Source organism: Seriola lalandi, unplaced genomic scaffold (assembly GCF_002814215.2).
Source record: "Seriola lalandi dorsalis isolate HSWRI2012SDOR001 ecotype SW California unplaced genomic scaffold, Sedor1 jcf7180002054690, whole genome shotgun sequence".
NCBI classification, from domain to species: domain Eukaryota; kingdom Metazoa; phylum Chordata; class Actinopteri; order Carangiformes; family Carangidae; genus Seriola; species Seriola lalandi.
The window spans coordinates 990,882-1,007,963 of NW_019525243.1; the positions used below are offsets into that span (position 1 = coordinate 990,882).

Here is a 17,082-nt window from a genome sequence, read left to right on the forward strand (position 1 = left end):
ATGTCTTATAAGAATATCAGTGTAAATGCAGTGTAGTTCTTTAGATCTGCACTTGACTTTGTGACATTTTCTCTTGACTGAACGTGTATGGTCCATTAGCCAGTGTCCCATCCTTCTCCATGCTTCTGTTCTTCTTCTGTTCTGCCAGTCTTTTGTCTTCTTAGCTGACACAGTGTGACCCAATATATTTCATTTGACACTCTCCTATTGTCACCAAGAGCTGCTTCTTCACAAAGCTCCACATCAGCATGCTTACATGTGGCCTGTTGAAATGCCTGTGCTCACTAACTTCCAAATGAAACATGCTCTTTTGGCCTCTTTAGTTTCTGAAGTATCATTGCCACTGGCTTTGTTCTGGAAGATTATGCTCTAACTTATTAAAAGATTTTTTTGGAAGACAGATCATCCACACATGTTAAAGAGAGAATTATACATTAAAGTCTCTTGAGGGCTCAGATCTAATATCTGTTTGCCCTTGAAGGCACAAGTGGAGCGGTGAGACTGGTAATGTTGAGAGACGGGTTTGGGGCGTAGAGATGGAGGATTGCATGTGTTTGTTTTTTTGGGTTTTTTTTTTTTTTTCACCTCTTTCTCTCTGAATGTGCTACATGCCATGGTATGTGTGTGACAGCTTGTCCATGTGTGGCTGTTTGTCTGTGTATGAATGTGTGTGCACAAGTGGATCTGTCTGTGTGCCAGTGTAGGAGGGAGTATAACACAGAGCAACAGCATCTGCCTGATTTTGTGACACTCCTTTGAAGTCTCTTTGATTCTCCCCAGTGCCCGCTAAAAAAGACTTTAGACACTTTCTGTCTATTTGCCTTAACATGGCGTTGTCCTGGGATGCCCAGGCTTTCGAGGGGGGGGGGGGCAGAGCACACAGTGCAAACCAAAGAGAGAAAGAAAGTAAACCAAGGAGAGTGATGAGGATGTGCAATAGCTAAGGAATACGTGCAATATAGGTAGGAAAGTGTGAAACACAGCAACTGCAATGCATCTTTCAAAGCCATTTACACTTGTTGTAAACAGTAAGGAATTATAATATTGTACTAATAAATGTAAAACACTTAGTGCTCCTTATGTATTACAAATAGGCTATTTTTAGAACAGTGAACTTGTGATGTCCCACTGCAACATGGATGGCCCAGGTCATAATGTAAATGCAAATACAGTATGTCCTGAAACTTGTATTTTAAAATGATGTCAATTAAGAAAGAATTCCTTTAAATTTTGAGGCCTTCTCAAACAATCTTCATGATACCAGCCCCCACACATCCACACAGAGGAAAACGCAAACATGTAAGCATGTTTGTGAAACTTTCCTATGCTTTGTTAAACTGTAGAGGCCCTCCTTCGCACTTAGATACTGTGTCTCAATCTCGCAGCGACAGTGTATCTTCTTACTCAAATCTCCATACCTATCAATATACAGTGTATTGACATTTCATAACATCTGTCATTGTGGTATCATTATACAGTGTTGATGTATAGTAGCTGGTGGCAAGTGAGGATGTAATCTGGAGTTGTTTTCTACAGAACACAGGATCTCTTTCTGTTTCCCTTTGTCTCTCACATATTTCTCAGAGAACTTGTCTCAGCCTGTGATCCAACCAGACCACTGACAAGACATTTGCCAGTGCCAGAAATGAATGAGTACAGTAGGGATATGGGTGGATGTTTTGGAAAGTTATTTTCATTGGTACATTAAAGAAACACATTTAGACATAAAGCCATCCGGAGTGATACACAATAAGCAAAAACGGATCTTAAATACTCTTCAAAAAGTTAGTAGTAGTAAAGTATAAATACTGTTCACTTAAGTTAAATCACTTGAGCTGATTTTGATCATCACATCAGAAAATTGCCTACATGATACAACACATCTATGTGTAACACAAACACATTTCTGTGTTCTGTTCATGAAATCTTGACCCACATCTTGGAGCCTCAAGATATCTACAGGGCATCAGTTAATAGCACTTACCTAAATCCACCACACATCTCTTTATCTGTCTCTTTCCAGACAATTTCAGATATGGAAGTCCAGTTGTCAAGTCTACGTGAGGAATTCCAGGGGGCCCACACCCAGCATAAGCAACAGCTGGCAGAGCTGGCATTTCTCCGGGAGGAGGAAAAGCAAAGGGCGTTCCTGGACAAAGAGGCATCCTTGGACCGGCTGCGCTCCGACATGGAACGCATCCGCAGCGACCTTGAGAGAAGCCACCAGCATGAGAAGGACGCTGCTCAGGAAAAGGTGGGTCAACAGTAGGGGGTGGGGGGGTGGGGATGACAGGTGACATTTGGTCTGTTTCCAATAGGATGCAGGCTGTATAAATTGCATTACATCAATCTCTATTGTCTGTGTGGATGAGTACCTGTTTAAAATAATGTTACATGAAAAGTGACTCTTTCATTGTTTCACTAGCAAAGAAAAGAGACAAAGGGAGCATTCATGCATACAATAGCCTGTAAAAACTGAATTAGGGAGGAAAAGAAAGGTCAACGTAGAGAGGTTGTTTTAACTCCTGCTTACAGAAGACATATGTCATTGTTTTCTTTTGTTGTTTAAGCAATATTCTTGTTTCCACAATCAAGTTTATTCAAAATATTTTGTATATATTGCATACCTCCTCGCTGTTATTCTGTCTCCCTCTTTTTGTCTCCTTCTCTTACATACACATTTGTCAAAGAACTTGTGAACAGTGTTGCCTGCATCAAGCTATTGTTTTTTATTTTGTTTTTTGTTTTGTTTTTTCATGTTTTCTGTTGACAGCGAAAACAGATCGTTTGTGTCTGTGAGTGTGGGACGGGGACTAGTTATATAATGCTTTGATCCAAAAGCTTTCAACCTCATAATTTGACTCTCATACACCTATTTATACACATACACTCCCAATGGCAGCTAGCAACAATTTGAGGTACTGGCCTGACCATCAGGAGCAAATGGAGTTTAATGTCTTACTAAAGGACACTCAAACATGAGGACGGGAGGAGCCCAGGATCAAACCGCCACCTGCGATTAGTGGATGACCTGCTCTACATGCTGAGCCACAGCTGCCCCCAAGGGACGAAGGCTTGCCTGGGTTCACCACGGTAGCAGAGGTTTGCTGCTATGTCATGCCAGTACAGATCGGTGCATCTTAATGTTCTCAAATGCACAAACAGAGCCACAGTGCCTTAATCTTTTTTTTTTTTTTTTATAGATACTCTGTCCTAAACACCAAATAAAACTTATTATATTACTATGAAAGCATTTTTTGACAACCCAGATCCTTTAACAGAAAGAATAAGGAAATGTACACTACATGTACCTTTGAAGAGGTACTTTTGTAGAAATTAAGTCTTTTGGTTCACCCTTTAACATCATGGAATATATTGTTTTGAAATGTACACTAGTTAGGGGGTTGGACTTAAGGGCAAGTCATAGAGGAGAACCAACTGCATTTCAGTAGAACTCTTATCCAGCTTTTCCTTTTGCTATCTTGGTAAACCAGGAAGTACTTCAATTAGAACTTCTGAGGTCCCTTCTTTCTTTCTTTCTTTCTTTCTTTCTTTCTTTCTTTCTTTCTTTCTTCCTTCCTCTCTTTTTGTGTCATATTTGCTCCCCTCGCCACTACGGAAACTGGACCCACAGCTGGGAAATCACCCATAATCTTGTGCTGGTCTAGCAGGAAGCTGACCTAAGGTGGTGTTGATCAGAACCTAATCCCTCGGCAGGGCCCATCAAAGAGAGCATTTTTCATTAGACACCATCCCGCGCCAGCTGCGCAGCATTAGCCCCGGGAATGCAGGGACCTCCAAAGCACCCAGGCGGCCATTTTGGCTCCATATGGCACACAGAACCAGGGGTACTAAGGGGAGAGAGATCCAAGGAAAAGAGTGTGCTTATTACAGGGTAATCCTCATTTGAAGAAATCACGCTATTTCCTATCTGTCCCTTTTTGGATGAGATGGCTGTTTGCAGCTAAAAGTTATTTTATCTTTTTGGCACACTTTAGTTTCTCTCTCTCTTCCCTCTTTTTTGTACATAGTAAAAAAAATGACCCACAGTTGTCGGGGAATCTGGAGTGGATTCAAAGCAGTGAGGCTGAATGTTGAACTTAGACTGATAAGACTATCAGCAATGTGCTAGTTTCACTTTTTCATGAAAGAGATTAATGATTTCTCAGTCCTTTTTTGTCAGCTGAAAGTGCATGCTTCTAAAAAAACTCACCAAAGGTTGAACGTCTTACTTTTCCCCTTTTTTCTACTTTTCAAATCTGACTCCAAGTTTGACTTCGGAGTGGGTAGGGAAAAGTTTCACTACTTCATTGCGCTCAGTTTTTTTTTTTCTTTTTTTCCACATGGGATTGAAGTCAGCCAGGCCTCAGATCCATATTGACTCATTCGCCCTGTTTTGTAAGCTGAAAAATTCTCATTCTTTTGATGCAGACAGAAATGCTGTCCTCTGCAGTCCACCATACTCTTGGAAGCAGAGCCTGGGCAGGCCAGCTTTTCCTTTTTTTGAACACATCTCCCAGATCCTGGAAAAAAGGCCAGAGAAATCCATTAAATCCATGAATGGATTCTCATCAAAGACGCATGCGTTTAAGGGAGAGACAGAGAGGGAGAGAGAGGGATACAGGGGGATGGGAGGATGTTTTGGGAGTAGACAGTCGGAGCTGTTGGAATGAAATAATGAGAAACAGAATATCAGAGGAGATAAGATCAGACGTTAAGATAGTTCCATACATTTGAGTTTCACCAAAAAGAAGGGAGGAGAGAAGGAAAAGTGATGGAGGTAGGCTGAGGAGAAGGGGTGGGTGTGTGTGTGTCTGTGTGTGTCTGTCTGTCTGTGTGTGTGTCTGGTTGCTATTGAAGTTTTTCTTTGTTAGTGTGTGTGTGCGCGTGCGCGTGTGCGTGTGTGTGTGTGTGTGTGTTCATGGGTGAGAATGAACACACACAATGAACACACACAACCCCAGACCTCCCAATCTCTGTGCTCCACTGAGGGGCCTGTGAAGCTGCCTCTGTGTCTGATAAAGACGCCTCATCTCTGGGCTACAGTTAGCACGAATCCTGCCTCTCACCCACACCACCTCCTTATCTAACTTTCTTATTCTCCTCCACATCCCCACCGTCCATCTGTATTTCCCCGCGTCCTCCCCTCTACCTTCAAGTTCTGGCAAAGCCCAGAACATTAGGGCTTTTTTAAAAGAGTTGGCCTTACCAGAAAACAGGGCTAGGCTTTGAGGAAGTGTGGGAACACTGTTTATTAACATACACACACAGACACACACACAGACACAAATACAGACACACACACACACACACACACACACACACACATCTCTGTATACTCACTAGTTAAACACAGGTCATAGGCACTACTTATATGAGCTTAAAGTTTGGTTAGTGGAGAAAAGGTCTTTGTCTTGAACCTCTTCACCTCACACAGATGTATCTTACTCACACAGCTCATGTGCAACAAAAGATCAGGAGGTCTGAATAACGTCTGAACCTTGAATTCATATTTACTCTTAGTCTGGAGAGCACGGCTCTTTGAACTGCTAGAGGAGATTAGATGTGCAAATTTTGTCTGATATGTTGGTGTGGTCCTGGGTGTTTGGGCGCATACTTATACATACTTGGTATATTTGCATATTGCACATGTACTGCATCCACTATGTGATTCTAAGTACCCTCATTCTTATGGCTTTAATTGCTGGTGTTAATGTCACCATGCTTGTGCATAAAAAGTGCATATTCACAAAAAGCACACAGTGACAGAGTACAGGGTCGAGCTTACACTTTCTGATGATTCCACAGGCATGTAGTAAAAAATGTGTGGGTATATGTGTGTGTATTTGTAGTAGTTCTGTGTGTGTGAGTGTATGCGCATGCCTACTTCCACTTCAGATCAAAGGGACAGGGCATTTCATCAAACACTAACCAAGTGTGACACGACCACCTGGAGGCAAACATCAGCCAATGAGAAATCAGTATTTTGGCATGCAGTAGCCAATCACTGCTTTCTGTGCCACAGCACCAGTGTCCCCCTAGCCATGCCCCATGTTGACTTCCTAGACATGAAAGCCACGACACTGCTCACTTTCTGTGTGACACACTCACACACACACATGCTGAGCATTAGAAAGCTGAGGTTTGAAGGCCTCTGTCTTGTAGTTCCACTCTTTTTTCCACAGGTATTTCTTTCTCGCTTCAAGGAGGTAGTCTATGAACATCCAAATACCTGAGAGGGTTTCCTCTAAAAGTTAGGTTGGCTCAGACAGTGTCTGAGATTATGTCCTCTAGCTGGAGCTGGAGCTTTCTTTTGTGTGTCTCCACTCGTTATGACACTGCAGCTGTAAAGGGCTTTCAGGTGCCAATGACTGACAAAGGTGCTGTAGGGGCTGATGTTCTCTGGCATCATTGGTTGCAAAGAGTTTCTTTTAAGAACAGAAATTAACAGCAAAATCTAATGGACTTGGTTAATGTATTTTTATGACTTGACTAGTTCCCTGCTAATGCATCTGATCAAATGTGTGTTTGGATAAGATCAACTTGTTGGGGATTATTTGGTGAGCATTGCTGGCCTCCTGTATATCTAACATCTTGAGGCCAGATATTCCCTTTGCATCTTGATTCAGTCAAGATGATTTGCAGTTCATTCATGTTGTCGCAGTATGTCTTGAGCGACCATTTTTGAAAAGATTTTGTCTCCGTAATCACATTTGATTTAATCTGTGAGAAATAAGAAACTTTTTTTTTTTTTTTGAAGGGACCATCACAGGTTGCTTAAAAATGAATAAAAAACTTGTTTGTGCTCAGTAATGCAGCTGGAGAAGAAGATTGCAGCTGCTATTTGGTACCTTGGCTCGGGTACAGACTTCAAAACCTCATTTAAGTTGTTTGGCACAAGAAAATCCTCTGTATATAACTTTTGTTTGTTGTGCTATGCACAGAGCTGACAAGGCAGTCTTTTAATGTGGCCGGAGAGGCATCTGTTTTCACACTATTATCCATGTTTGGACACATGTCTCTGACCATGCTTAAATGTGGTTTGACTGATTGGATCTTAATGTGTCTTCAACGTATTCTTGATGCATTCACATCCATATTTAGGGCTTTGGACTTGTGAGCTAACCACCCAAGGCGTTTTAGTGCAAAACATGCGCAGCTGACTCTTTACCTGTGTTTTTTTCTTAATCAGTTTTCATTGGAGACATGGAGAATGCCCACAATGTATTATACGTTCAATAAAACTGTTATGAAAATGAGGGAAAGAATAGGTTTTGTTCTCCTTTAAAGCTACTGCAAAATCTAAATATTGGAATGTTAGAAAAGAGAAAGTCAAACCAGGGACGTCTGGCAGTTTTTCCTTGTACGTCCATTAACAGTTTTATTCAACAATCAACATCCATGTCAATCCCTTCACACCGGCTGTGATCCCGACCCTCTGAGACATGTACTTTCAGACTCAGTGTGCCTACTGTTCTCTCTCTCAGCCAGAAGATGGTGGTACGAGGTTGTTGTCATTGTTGTTGTCATAGCCACATCTTGTTCTTCTTCCTTGCCCCCTGTCGCTGCTGACTTATTAGGTTGGTCCTCTGCCATTTGGAGATACACCAAATCACATTATTCAGTCGGTCATGGATTAGACGAGGAGGAGGAAAAACACAGGCTGAGGGATGATCAAAGAGGGCCCGCATTCACCTCACACTGACAGACTAACTGGGAGACAAAGAGATGGGGGAGGCAGAGCGAAGAATCTGATTTAAGGGGAGAAAGAGGTAAAGTTTAAGATATTCGATGCAGGGCATTCAGATTATCGGATCTCAGCGTCTGAATGTGGATTTGAGTTCTGTTAGCAAGTGTTTACGTCATAGCAACTGCGCAAACACACACAAAAGCATTTTGTGTGCTAGAGATTGTGTTTTTCTGTTTGTGTATGAACATATGTTGTGTGTTTGTGTGCGTGTGCGCATGCCCAGACGTATGTGAGCTCCTCGCTTCCTCAGTGCACCATCGGGCCCGGCGGCGGAGAGAGAGAGAGTGAGTGAGTCACCCAGCACATGAAAGAGTCAAAGTAAAAGATCTGCCGTCCCAAAAAAACATCACACGGCTCCCTTGCTCACTTTTTGAAGTCATCCAAGAGGAGGGAGGGAAGCGACACACTTTTTCAATCGCATTAGAACATGGCGTCAGGCAGCTCCCATCTTGTTGCACGCTATAGATTACACTTTGGTTTGAAGTGGAGTTTTAAGTGGGACACCATGATATCAGGCTCTGTTTTTGGGGTTAAGTTCCTAATTCAACTCGAAATCATCCCACATCTGAACATCAGACAGACTTATTGATCAAAGGAGGGATGGAGGCATAAATAGACAGGAAGTGAGGTCTACCTAGGCTCAAAGCTAGAAAGACAGATTTTTGCCAGAGGTCAATCAAATGACCGATTGAAAAATAAAAAAAAAGTTACATCCGTCTTAGTAAAATTTTTGCCGTAATAGTCATCTTAAGTAAAGACGTTTTCCTATAAACTAGTCCACACAAATCTGTGCACAAAAAGCATGACTGAGACACTTTTTCTGCGGTTTTAAAGTCTGTCCACCCGCTTATGTTAAAGTAATCTGTGATTCTACAAGCAACTCCATCCTTAAGGCATTCAAAGCCTCAAACTAACTTTTTTCCTAGATTTTATGATGTGGGTTAAGTGTTAAACCCACTCACACTGATGGTAATGGATGTAATTGGTTTTCTGATACCGAGAACTGGCTGGTTGAGTGTGTAATCACTGAACATTTGGTATGTTGTGTGTGCGTGTCTGTGTTTTTGATGTATGTTTATCTGTGTATGCCTGTCTGTGTGTGCCCATGATACATTATTTCTGTACTGTGTGTGATGCAGCACTGACAGTGAATAGCGGGGATGAAGAGAATCACTACTGACAGGCAGTGATGGCAAACTGTGAAATGGAAATAAAGCCTCTTGTCATTACAGCAGCAACTCTCTCTCTCGCACACACAGATACACAGGCGAGCACAGCAAGACAGCAATGATTACAGACAAACGAGCAAATAACATCTCCCCGCTCTCCCTCGCTGGCAGATTGAACTCAAATTGTTATGAGAGACATGCGTGGTGAACAGAGAATCATTTTGAATGCTTACAAATACTGCTGCCACTAAAACTGAAGGCTTTGGTGGAGCAATGGGGAATAGCTTCTCTTTGAAATCATTTTTTTTTCTTTTTTCTTTTTTTCTTTTTTTTGTTTTCGAGAAATGAACCCCACAAATCAGCTCCCCAGAGTGCAATATACAACATGTTGTGTGCAGGGTGAAACTACCAAACACCATTAAAAGAACTAGTGCAGTGGCCGTTCAAAATGTGCCTGTCGGTAGGGGGCTGATTGCTTGGCCTGCGTTAATCCAGCTTTTAACTTTCTTGAGAGTATCATCCAAACAACTTCACACTCAACACTGCACCTCCTTGGGTCCTGAGCAATACACTCTGCAGTGTGTGCGGCCAGTCGGTTTCATTTGTTACTGCCGGGGTCGGTTGCTCTGCTTCAATAGTGTCTGGGTGACGGCGTAGAAAGTGCCATAGCGGTTGAGTTCCGTCTGTCTTAAAACCCCCGGTAAATGGATGCTATAAATTGTCTGGAGAGCAGCATTACCCTCGTAGTGCAGTTCCACCTTCACGTCAAGTAGCATGTTGAAAGTCGTCATAAAAACATCCCTGCCCTTTACCTAATTACCTGTCAATTGGCGGTCACATTGTGTCCTTAGTGACATCATCTTTGCGTCTTTTTAAGACGATGCTGAAAACCGTAATAGCTCCAATAGCAACATGAGCAGATTGGAGACATATAGGAGAAATGCCATATGGAGACAATATCCTGCTCAGGATTGTAGACTTCAGATTGAACAGATTCTGAAAATACTTAAAAAAAAACAAACAAACAAAAAAACACTTTAACACACCCACACAGAGGTTGTCATGTGTTGGCAGCATTTCTCTACTGAGAAATGTTTACTTTTGGTTTCTTCCTCCTTTAGCAGCAATACAATGGTCCATTCAAAACAAAGGGACTGCGCACCTTGAGCAAATCTCACTTCCAAACAGCTATAGATCAAACTCTGGCTGTGTGTTGGCCTTCATGTGTCCTGTTTGTCCATTATCTATGTTTGAGTAAGTGTGACTTGTGTGCATATCTTTACTCCTGCCAGTCTTTGTGTGTGTGTGTGTGTCTGTGTGTGTGTGTTTGGCCTGATTCCCACTGCAGATTATTAATTAAGTTCTGGTAAGCGGTGCATGCCTTGCCTTCAGATCCACTTCCACTCTCTTTATCACACACACATACATACACACGTACACATACCAGTATACACACAACACACACACACACACACACACACACACTTCAAAGCAGCTGCACTCCACACAGCTAGGATTAAGAGGCGATTGAAGAGCCTGATACAGCCTCAAAGTGCCTTCAGCACGAAAATGCCTTTGGCAGGGTACAGGTAGTCTCTTTGAAAGTGCTTAGACACACATACGCACAGACACACACGTATGGCTAGGCTTTTAATTTATCTCTAATTTTCCCTTTGTATTTGTCAGTCCTGTTAGGCTGTTTTTCCTCGCATGTACTATCCACATCTTCATCTATTTCCAACCATTTTTTATGTGTGTTTAGATGGTTGAGCTGTATAATGTATGATGTTGTATAATGCTTCCTGCTAAATTCCCCTGAGTGTCGGTAAAAGGAATAGGCTAGTAGCAAGCTCTTTATGTTTTTATGAAACATCTGAGCATGTATGCATGTCAATACGGCCATATGTTTCTATGAATACACTCACATGTGAACTCACCATCATATACAGTTGATAGTCACACTCACTTCATTACCCCACAGTCAATTGCAGAGATGATGCTGATATTTCTCTTTCATTTTCACTAGAAAGCCGCATCCCTTTTATTCTAAAACATGAATTGCAAAGATAATGACATCAAATCAAAGAAGTGTGGTGCCTCTGATTGTGACATGTTTTTTGTATTAATGGCGTTTTTTCTAAGAAAATTAGCCTGCTAAGAGGCAGAGCTATAGCTAAAAATACCAAACACTAACTACCCCAGTGTCACTTCAACTAAGCTGTAGCCAAGATGGAGCACTACTGCAGCAGTAAAAGGAGACAACAAATGTGTCAGCTGTACAGAAAAAACATCGAAGGCCTCCATTTGTGCCCCTCTCCCACACACAGTTCTTTCTCTTGCCTTTTCTACACCCTTCTTTGTCTCCCCCTCTCTCATCAGCTGCTATAGAGCCCCTAGGGACAAGCAGGCCGCCACTCAGAGTCCTGGCGCAGGAAGACAGGCCCGTATCCTTGGTGATGGCTCTGTGTTTCCGTGGTGACAGGTGTGTCCGCTCAGAGCGGACGGCAGTGTTTGTCAGGAAGTGTTTGGATGGGTTGCAGAGTCCAAACGAAGCTCAGGTGTTGATGGCTGCGAGGGGTGCATTCACTGAAACAGTGTTTGGTAGTGAGTTGTCGGTCTGTCAGTGGCTGTCAGGACAAGAGAGTCAAGTATGTGTGTGTGTTTCTCATGTGTCTGTGTATGTCGGCTTTTATGTTTAAATCAGGTTTACTGCATTTTAAAATAATTTCAAAAGTATTTTGCATGACTGGTGTTTTGTAGTTATTTTTGCATTTCCATATGTGAACAGGAATTTTTCAAGAATTGTTATATTTAACAGTTTTACAGAGAATAGATGAGATACAACCTCTGTAACACCTGTGGGGAAATTGATTAGGTTATCAATAAAGAGTAACTGGCATACAGTGATGCAAAATAAAACAGCACGGTACAGTAAATACAAGCAACTGGTAGTCAGAAAAGTGTAGCGCAAAGATTTATGAAGGACAATAACTGCTGATTTCTGCGTTATGTGAGCATTCAAAATAATACCCGAGAGAATCTGAAAAATATACTGATTTACTGTATACTTTCAGACTAGACTATAAACTTAAGTTGATCCAAATCCCCTGAAAAGACTTGAATGCCTTTCAGATAATGACCTACCGTATATCCCCCATTAATTTGAGCCTTAGTCTTTCTACAGCACTTGTATAGACCTTGCCACTATGCGTACAGGCAGTCATTGACATCCCCATCGAATTCCAGCACTTTACACCTAATTATCTCACTCCACCGTTCAGCCTCTCATTGTAACTCTGGCATCACAACACAGCTAGCTGAAAGGAGACTTATCTTGTGTTAGACACTTGCAGTCGTTGCTTCCAGCTGGCTAGCTTCCCATAGAAAAACAGCGGAAAACAAAGAGACAAGCGGCGCTCAATAAACTCCTAACAACAATCCCCATTCACTCCTATTCTGTCTCCACCGTGTTGTGTCTCCCAGCTTCTCCCGATCACCTCTCTTTTTTTCCTCCCAATAGCTAATTGGCAGCAAAGTTTTAATTTCCCCCCCCTGCCCCCCTTCTTGTTAAGTGATGAATTGTTGGCAGGGGATCAAAGAGAAGTGGTGCCCACTGTGCACCATGCCCGTCACTACCTGCTGGCACACATGAGCGTTGGGACTGGCACTGTGCCAAGGGGCCACAGGCCTGCACCACAGGGACACACTGCCAAGAGGCAGAGGTCAACATGAGTGAGTGTGTGTGTGTGTGTATGTAAGTATGGTTAGAATGGGTGGGTGGTGTGTCTCTGTGCATTTCCTAACAGAGGACTTCACAGCTCTCTCTCTCTTGGTGTGTCTCTATCCGTCTGTCTGCATATCTCTCTCTCACACTCTCCTCTTCCTTCTCGTTGCAGACCAACAGCAGGTTGAAGCAGATTGAGAAGGAGTACAGTCAGAAGCTCACCAAGTCTGCCCAGGTAATCAGTTTTCTCTTCTACCTTCTTTTCCTCTCTTTCATTTTATATTCCTCTTTTTCCACCAAACAGTTGGAAAATGTACTCATGGAAGAGGTGCAGTAGCACGCGTGAAAATACACACACACACACACACACACACACACACACACACTCTCACACTCTCACTCACTCACTCTTGAACACCGAGCAAGCCACCCTGCCCTTTACCCTTAAGCAGATATGCACAAACACACAAGTGCGCAAGAAGGTACACACACACACACACACACACACACACACACACAGATCCCATATCTGGCATGAGGTTTGTGCAAAGTTCAGACAAGTAAATGCACACATAAAACACAGAAGTACACTGTATGTTTCTTATTATCTCCATCCATAAGTGACTGCTTCAAAAACTTTATTGAGCAGCTTGAACAGAATTGTGTGAAGTCAGTTTTTTATGCTTCATACTAAAAGACAATTCCTCTCTGTATTTAAATATTAGATTTACATTCATAAGGTGGCCTGAAACATGACTCCAAGTTAATTGCTAATGTTGCTTAGTGTCTCCTAAATGTGTTAATAAACACTAAGTAAGTATATCAATATTGTGTTTACAGCTTATTCAGCTGCCCTCAAGTGATCAAAGATCAATCAATCAATGCTGCTTTAAAATCCACACATTGCTTGATCTACCTTGTACTGGTCACTTTGTAGTGCCCACTTGTACTGCTATAGCTTGGACTTTGAATGCTGTGTACTATATATTAAAGGTGATGCATTCAGATTTATGCTTCTTCACTGAGTTGTACCATCAATATCTTCTGTTTTGGAAGTGATTTATGGTTGACTGTGGAATTTACCCCACTGAATGTCATAGCATCCCTGCAAACTAGATGAATGTGTTGTATATCATATATGTCGTGCCGTGCTGTGCATTAACTAATATCAGTGACAGAAAGCCATAATGGGAAGGTTTGCATTTGGAAAAGCTTTGTTAGATATATTGCAAAATGAACATTTGTCTAGATACTCCAAAGGAGAAGTTAACTGAGCCTTACTTCAGCCTTCTCCATGCTGTCTTTACTACCAGCAATCCCTACCATCATAGAAAACATGTAGGAGAACACAAGCAGCCCAGCTCTCTGTGTGATCGCTGCAGTCCCCATAGCCCTGATGTGTTATGTAGTTCTTTGATGGGAGCTACTGAGCCCACACAAGTAGCCTCTGCAACATCTTGAAGCAGAAGTGTAAATCGACCTTAAAAGAACCCTAATTATATTTCTCACTCTTGCTGTTACATTTTGTCCCCTGTCCGTTCACCTCCAGTAGTATTCTCCTGTCCTTCACTTTCTCTTGCCTGCCTCTAATACTTCTTCCTGTCATAGCATCGCCTGACCACACTTTGGAAACCTTTCTAATCGAGGGCCATATGTTTAACATTACTGCTTGTCTCCTCAGACTGAGCCCTTTTAAAACAGAGATAATTCTACTCTCAAACCAGGAATATAACTTTTCAGGACACCCCGTCATTCAGCAAAATGTCTCAGAAAGTTCAGGCAGCTTTTACCTCGTCGGTTTAAAAGATCCAAAACACCCTAAGTAGTGTTTACATTGTATAGAAAAGAGTTGTCTTCTTGATTATGTAGCAGGCTAAAATATCACACTCATTTGGCCGTAATTGCACCTCGTTACCCAAAGAGAAGATTCAAGGGGGGGGTTGTTGTTTTTCTTTCTTTCTTCTCCTCTTTAAATCCCCCCATTTTGGGTTGGCTGGCAAAGGCACAGAGTTGAAAGCGGGGTTGACAAGCAGATGTTGTGAGAAAACGGTAGCTTATTAGGTTACACAATGCTCGACTTCAAAAGAAGTCGGATGCTGTGCGAAAGTTCAGCTATGTTTGCCCGCTTTGGCAGTGCGGTACGCCACCACATACACAGCAACAAGTGATTAATCCTCCTCATCCTGTTTTAGGGACACAAAGCTGGCACAGGTTCAACAAACAACACTCTCTCTGACATTAAAGAAACATCTCAGTGCACAGAATTCAACACCTTTGTTGAAGTGTGTTGTTATACAGAAAAGTTATGCTGAAGGTGTGGGTAGTGTGCAAATATATTAATATGCGTGATTAATGCAGGCTATTTGTCGTGGGCTTGGGCGGCTTTGTTTTAAAAGGTAAAGGTGGAGCGGGAGGGGTTTATGTTACCTACCCCTTGGGGCAACTCAGTCAAATGTAAACAAGAGGCCTTTGAACCTCCAAGGCTAACCCCAGTTGTTAACCCCTCAGTGTCTGACAGGGGGCATCGCTCTTGAGCTCAGCTGCATGGCTAATAGCCCAATTAAAAACATACCATGCCATACATTATCCTGAGGGACTGGAGACGCACCACATAAGGGTATATGTTTACGTGCATGCACACACACATCCCCTCTCTCTTGCACATTACCTCCTTGCTTTTGTCTTTCTTTCACTGACACACACACTCTCTCTCTCTCTCTCTGTCTCTCTCACTCACACACACACACACACATATACACAGGCTCTCCTAATTAGTGTCTCTCCAATATAATCCTGTGTGTTAAGCGTCTAGCTGTGAGTGGTCCTCCTGGGTGACCTGTGAACTGAACAGGGCTGCTCTCTTCCCCCACTTAATGATCAGGCTACAGTGGGTGGTAGCTGTGGTACTGGTGGGAGATCATTACTTTATCCCTGACCGTCCACCGTGGGAGTAGGTAGGAGGTGGAGGGAATTTACCATGGGAGGCAGAGTGCATGAGAAGTACCGTGTTCTGGAAAAGAAGGTTGAAGTTCACTCTATATGCAAATTTATCTCATTTATTTCAGCACAATACCGGTTGTTAACTTCCACAAACAGTGTTCACATGTGACCTTTTAGGCATGTATTAACCAAATAGGATCTGTTACAGTATTTATTACTTTTGATGCATTCTCACTCCTTTAAAAAAACAAATGCTTGAAAAGAGTAATTTATCTCCCTGCCTGTTTATACTTCTGTTTATTATCTTTATTCTTAAAGCAGCTATAATCAATACTTTTATATTAAGTGGATTAAGGGCCACATGTAATGTGAAAGGGAGTCAAACAGTCATCAACCCACAGATAATCATTACCTGACTCTATAGCCCTCCTCAGCTTTATGGGGCGTTTTCCTGTTTATCAGCACTTCGTTTTGGTTTTACGTCTTCTGACTTTACGGTTTTGGTTCAGTCTCACCGCTCTCATCATCACATATCACTGTGAACTGTTTTAAGGAAAAAAGCTCTGTAAATCCACTGCACACTACTTTCCCAGCACCAAACGCAGACAATGTTAGCAACTAGCTGGTTAGCAAAGTTTGCCATTTAGCTGCTAAAGATGTATAAACAGGGAACCGTTTGCTAACACTAAAACAATATGTCAGAATGCTCCATCTTGCTGTGCAGCCCCCAATAAGCTAGAAAGTGGTTTAATGCAGTGAAATAAAAGTTGTAGATACACATATTGACATAAGCTATAAAGTTTTTCATCACTGTCAGCAAACCATACAGTAATTTAACTTAACAATAGCTGATTTTTCATAGGCCTGTTACTAACTATTATTTAATCAATTAATCTGCATATGTGTTTTCTTATTAGAAAAGGGAAAATTTACTTACAAAAATTAGTTGTTACAGATTAACTTTCTGTCAGTTTACAAACTGATTCAGTCACAAATCAGTGTTTTTGGTGTATGGCCCACTCTTTGGACTGCTATGCATACAAAAAACTTAATGTCTGAAGACTGAGCATTTTTCTTATCATTTACAGTTTTATTTTCACCTCACTATTTAAATGACTGAAAAAAGGTGTCCACAGCAAATCAGAGGTCTTGAACCAGGTTTCACTAATTCAGCACCTTTCCCACTCGCAAGTGTGAAAACTTGTTTACTTTTGTGGCCTTAGTTATTCACCTTTCCGTTTACAAACAGGTGAATAAACACCAGGCCTGCTCATTTCTCCCCCGTCTTTTACCTTAGGTTCATGGAGAGGTAAGCCTGCCTTTAGCCCAAAACAGAGATGCTCGCAGGCTGGGAAAAATAGAGAAGTCTCACCAGACCAATTACAGACTTAAAAAGGCATGGCTGGCTATCAGAGGAAAAGGTGCTGTGGTGTATATATACAGGAATAACAAGACAGACAGCTGAGCTGAGTAGCTTAGAGTGCTGCCACCGCCCCGTG

At 42.1% G+C, this 17,082-nt stretch overlaps 1 protein-coding gene across 4 annotated transcripts in view; it reads left to right on the forward strand.

The window, feature by feature from the left end:
- The window catches only part of cep112 (centrosomal protein 112), a 99,773-nt gene that overhangs the window by 59,868 nt on the left and 22,823 nt on the right, over nt 1-17,082 (forward strand). For all 4 annotated transcript variants that reach the window (XM_087178511.1, XM_023423220.2, XM_023423219.2 and 1 more), the window contains 2 exons: nt 2,024-2,254; nt 12,816-12,878. In XM_087178511.1, the coding sequence (XP_087034637.1) occupies nt 2,024-2,254; nt 12,816-12,878 (294 nt within the window). The remainder of the gene's footprint in view (nt 1-2,023; nt 2,255-12,815; nt 12,879-17,082) is intronic.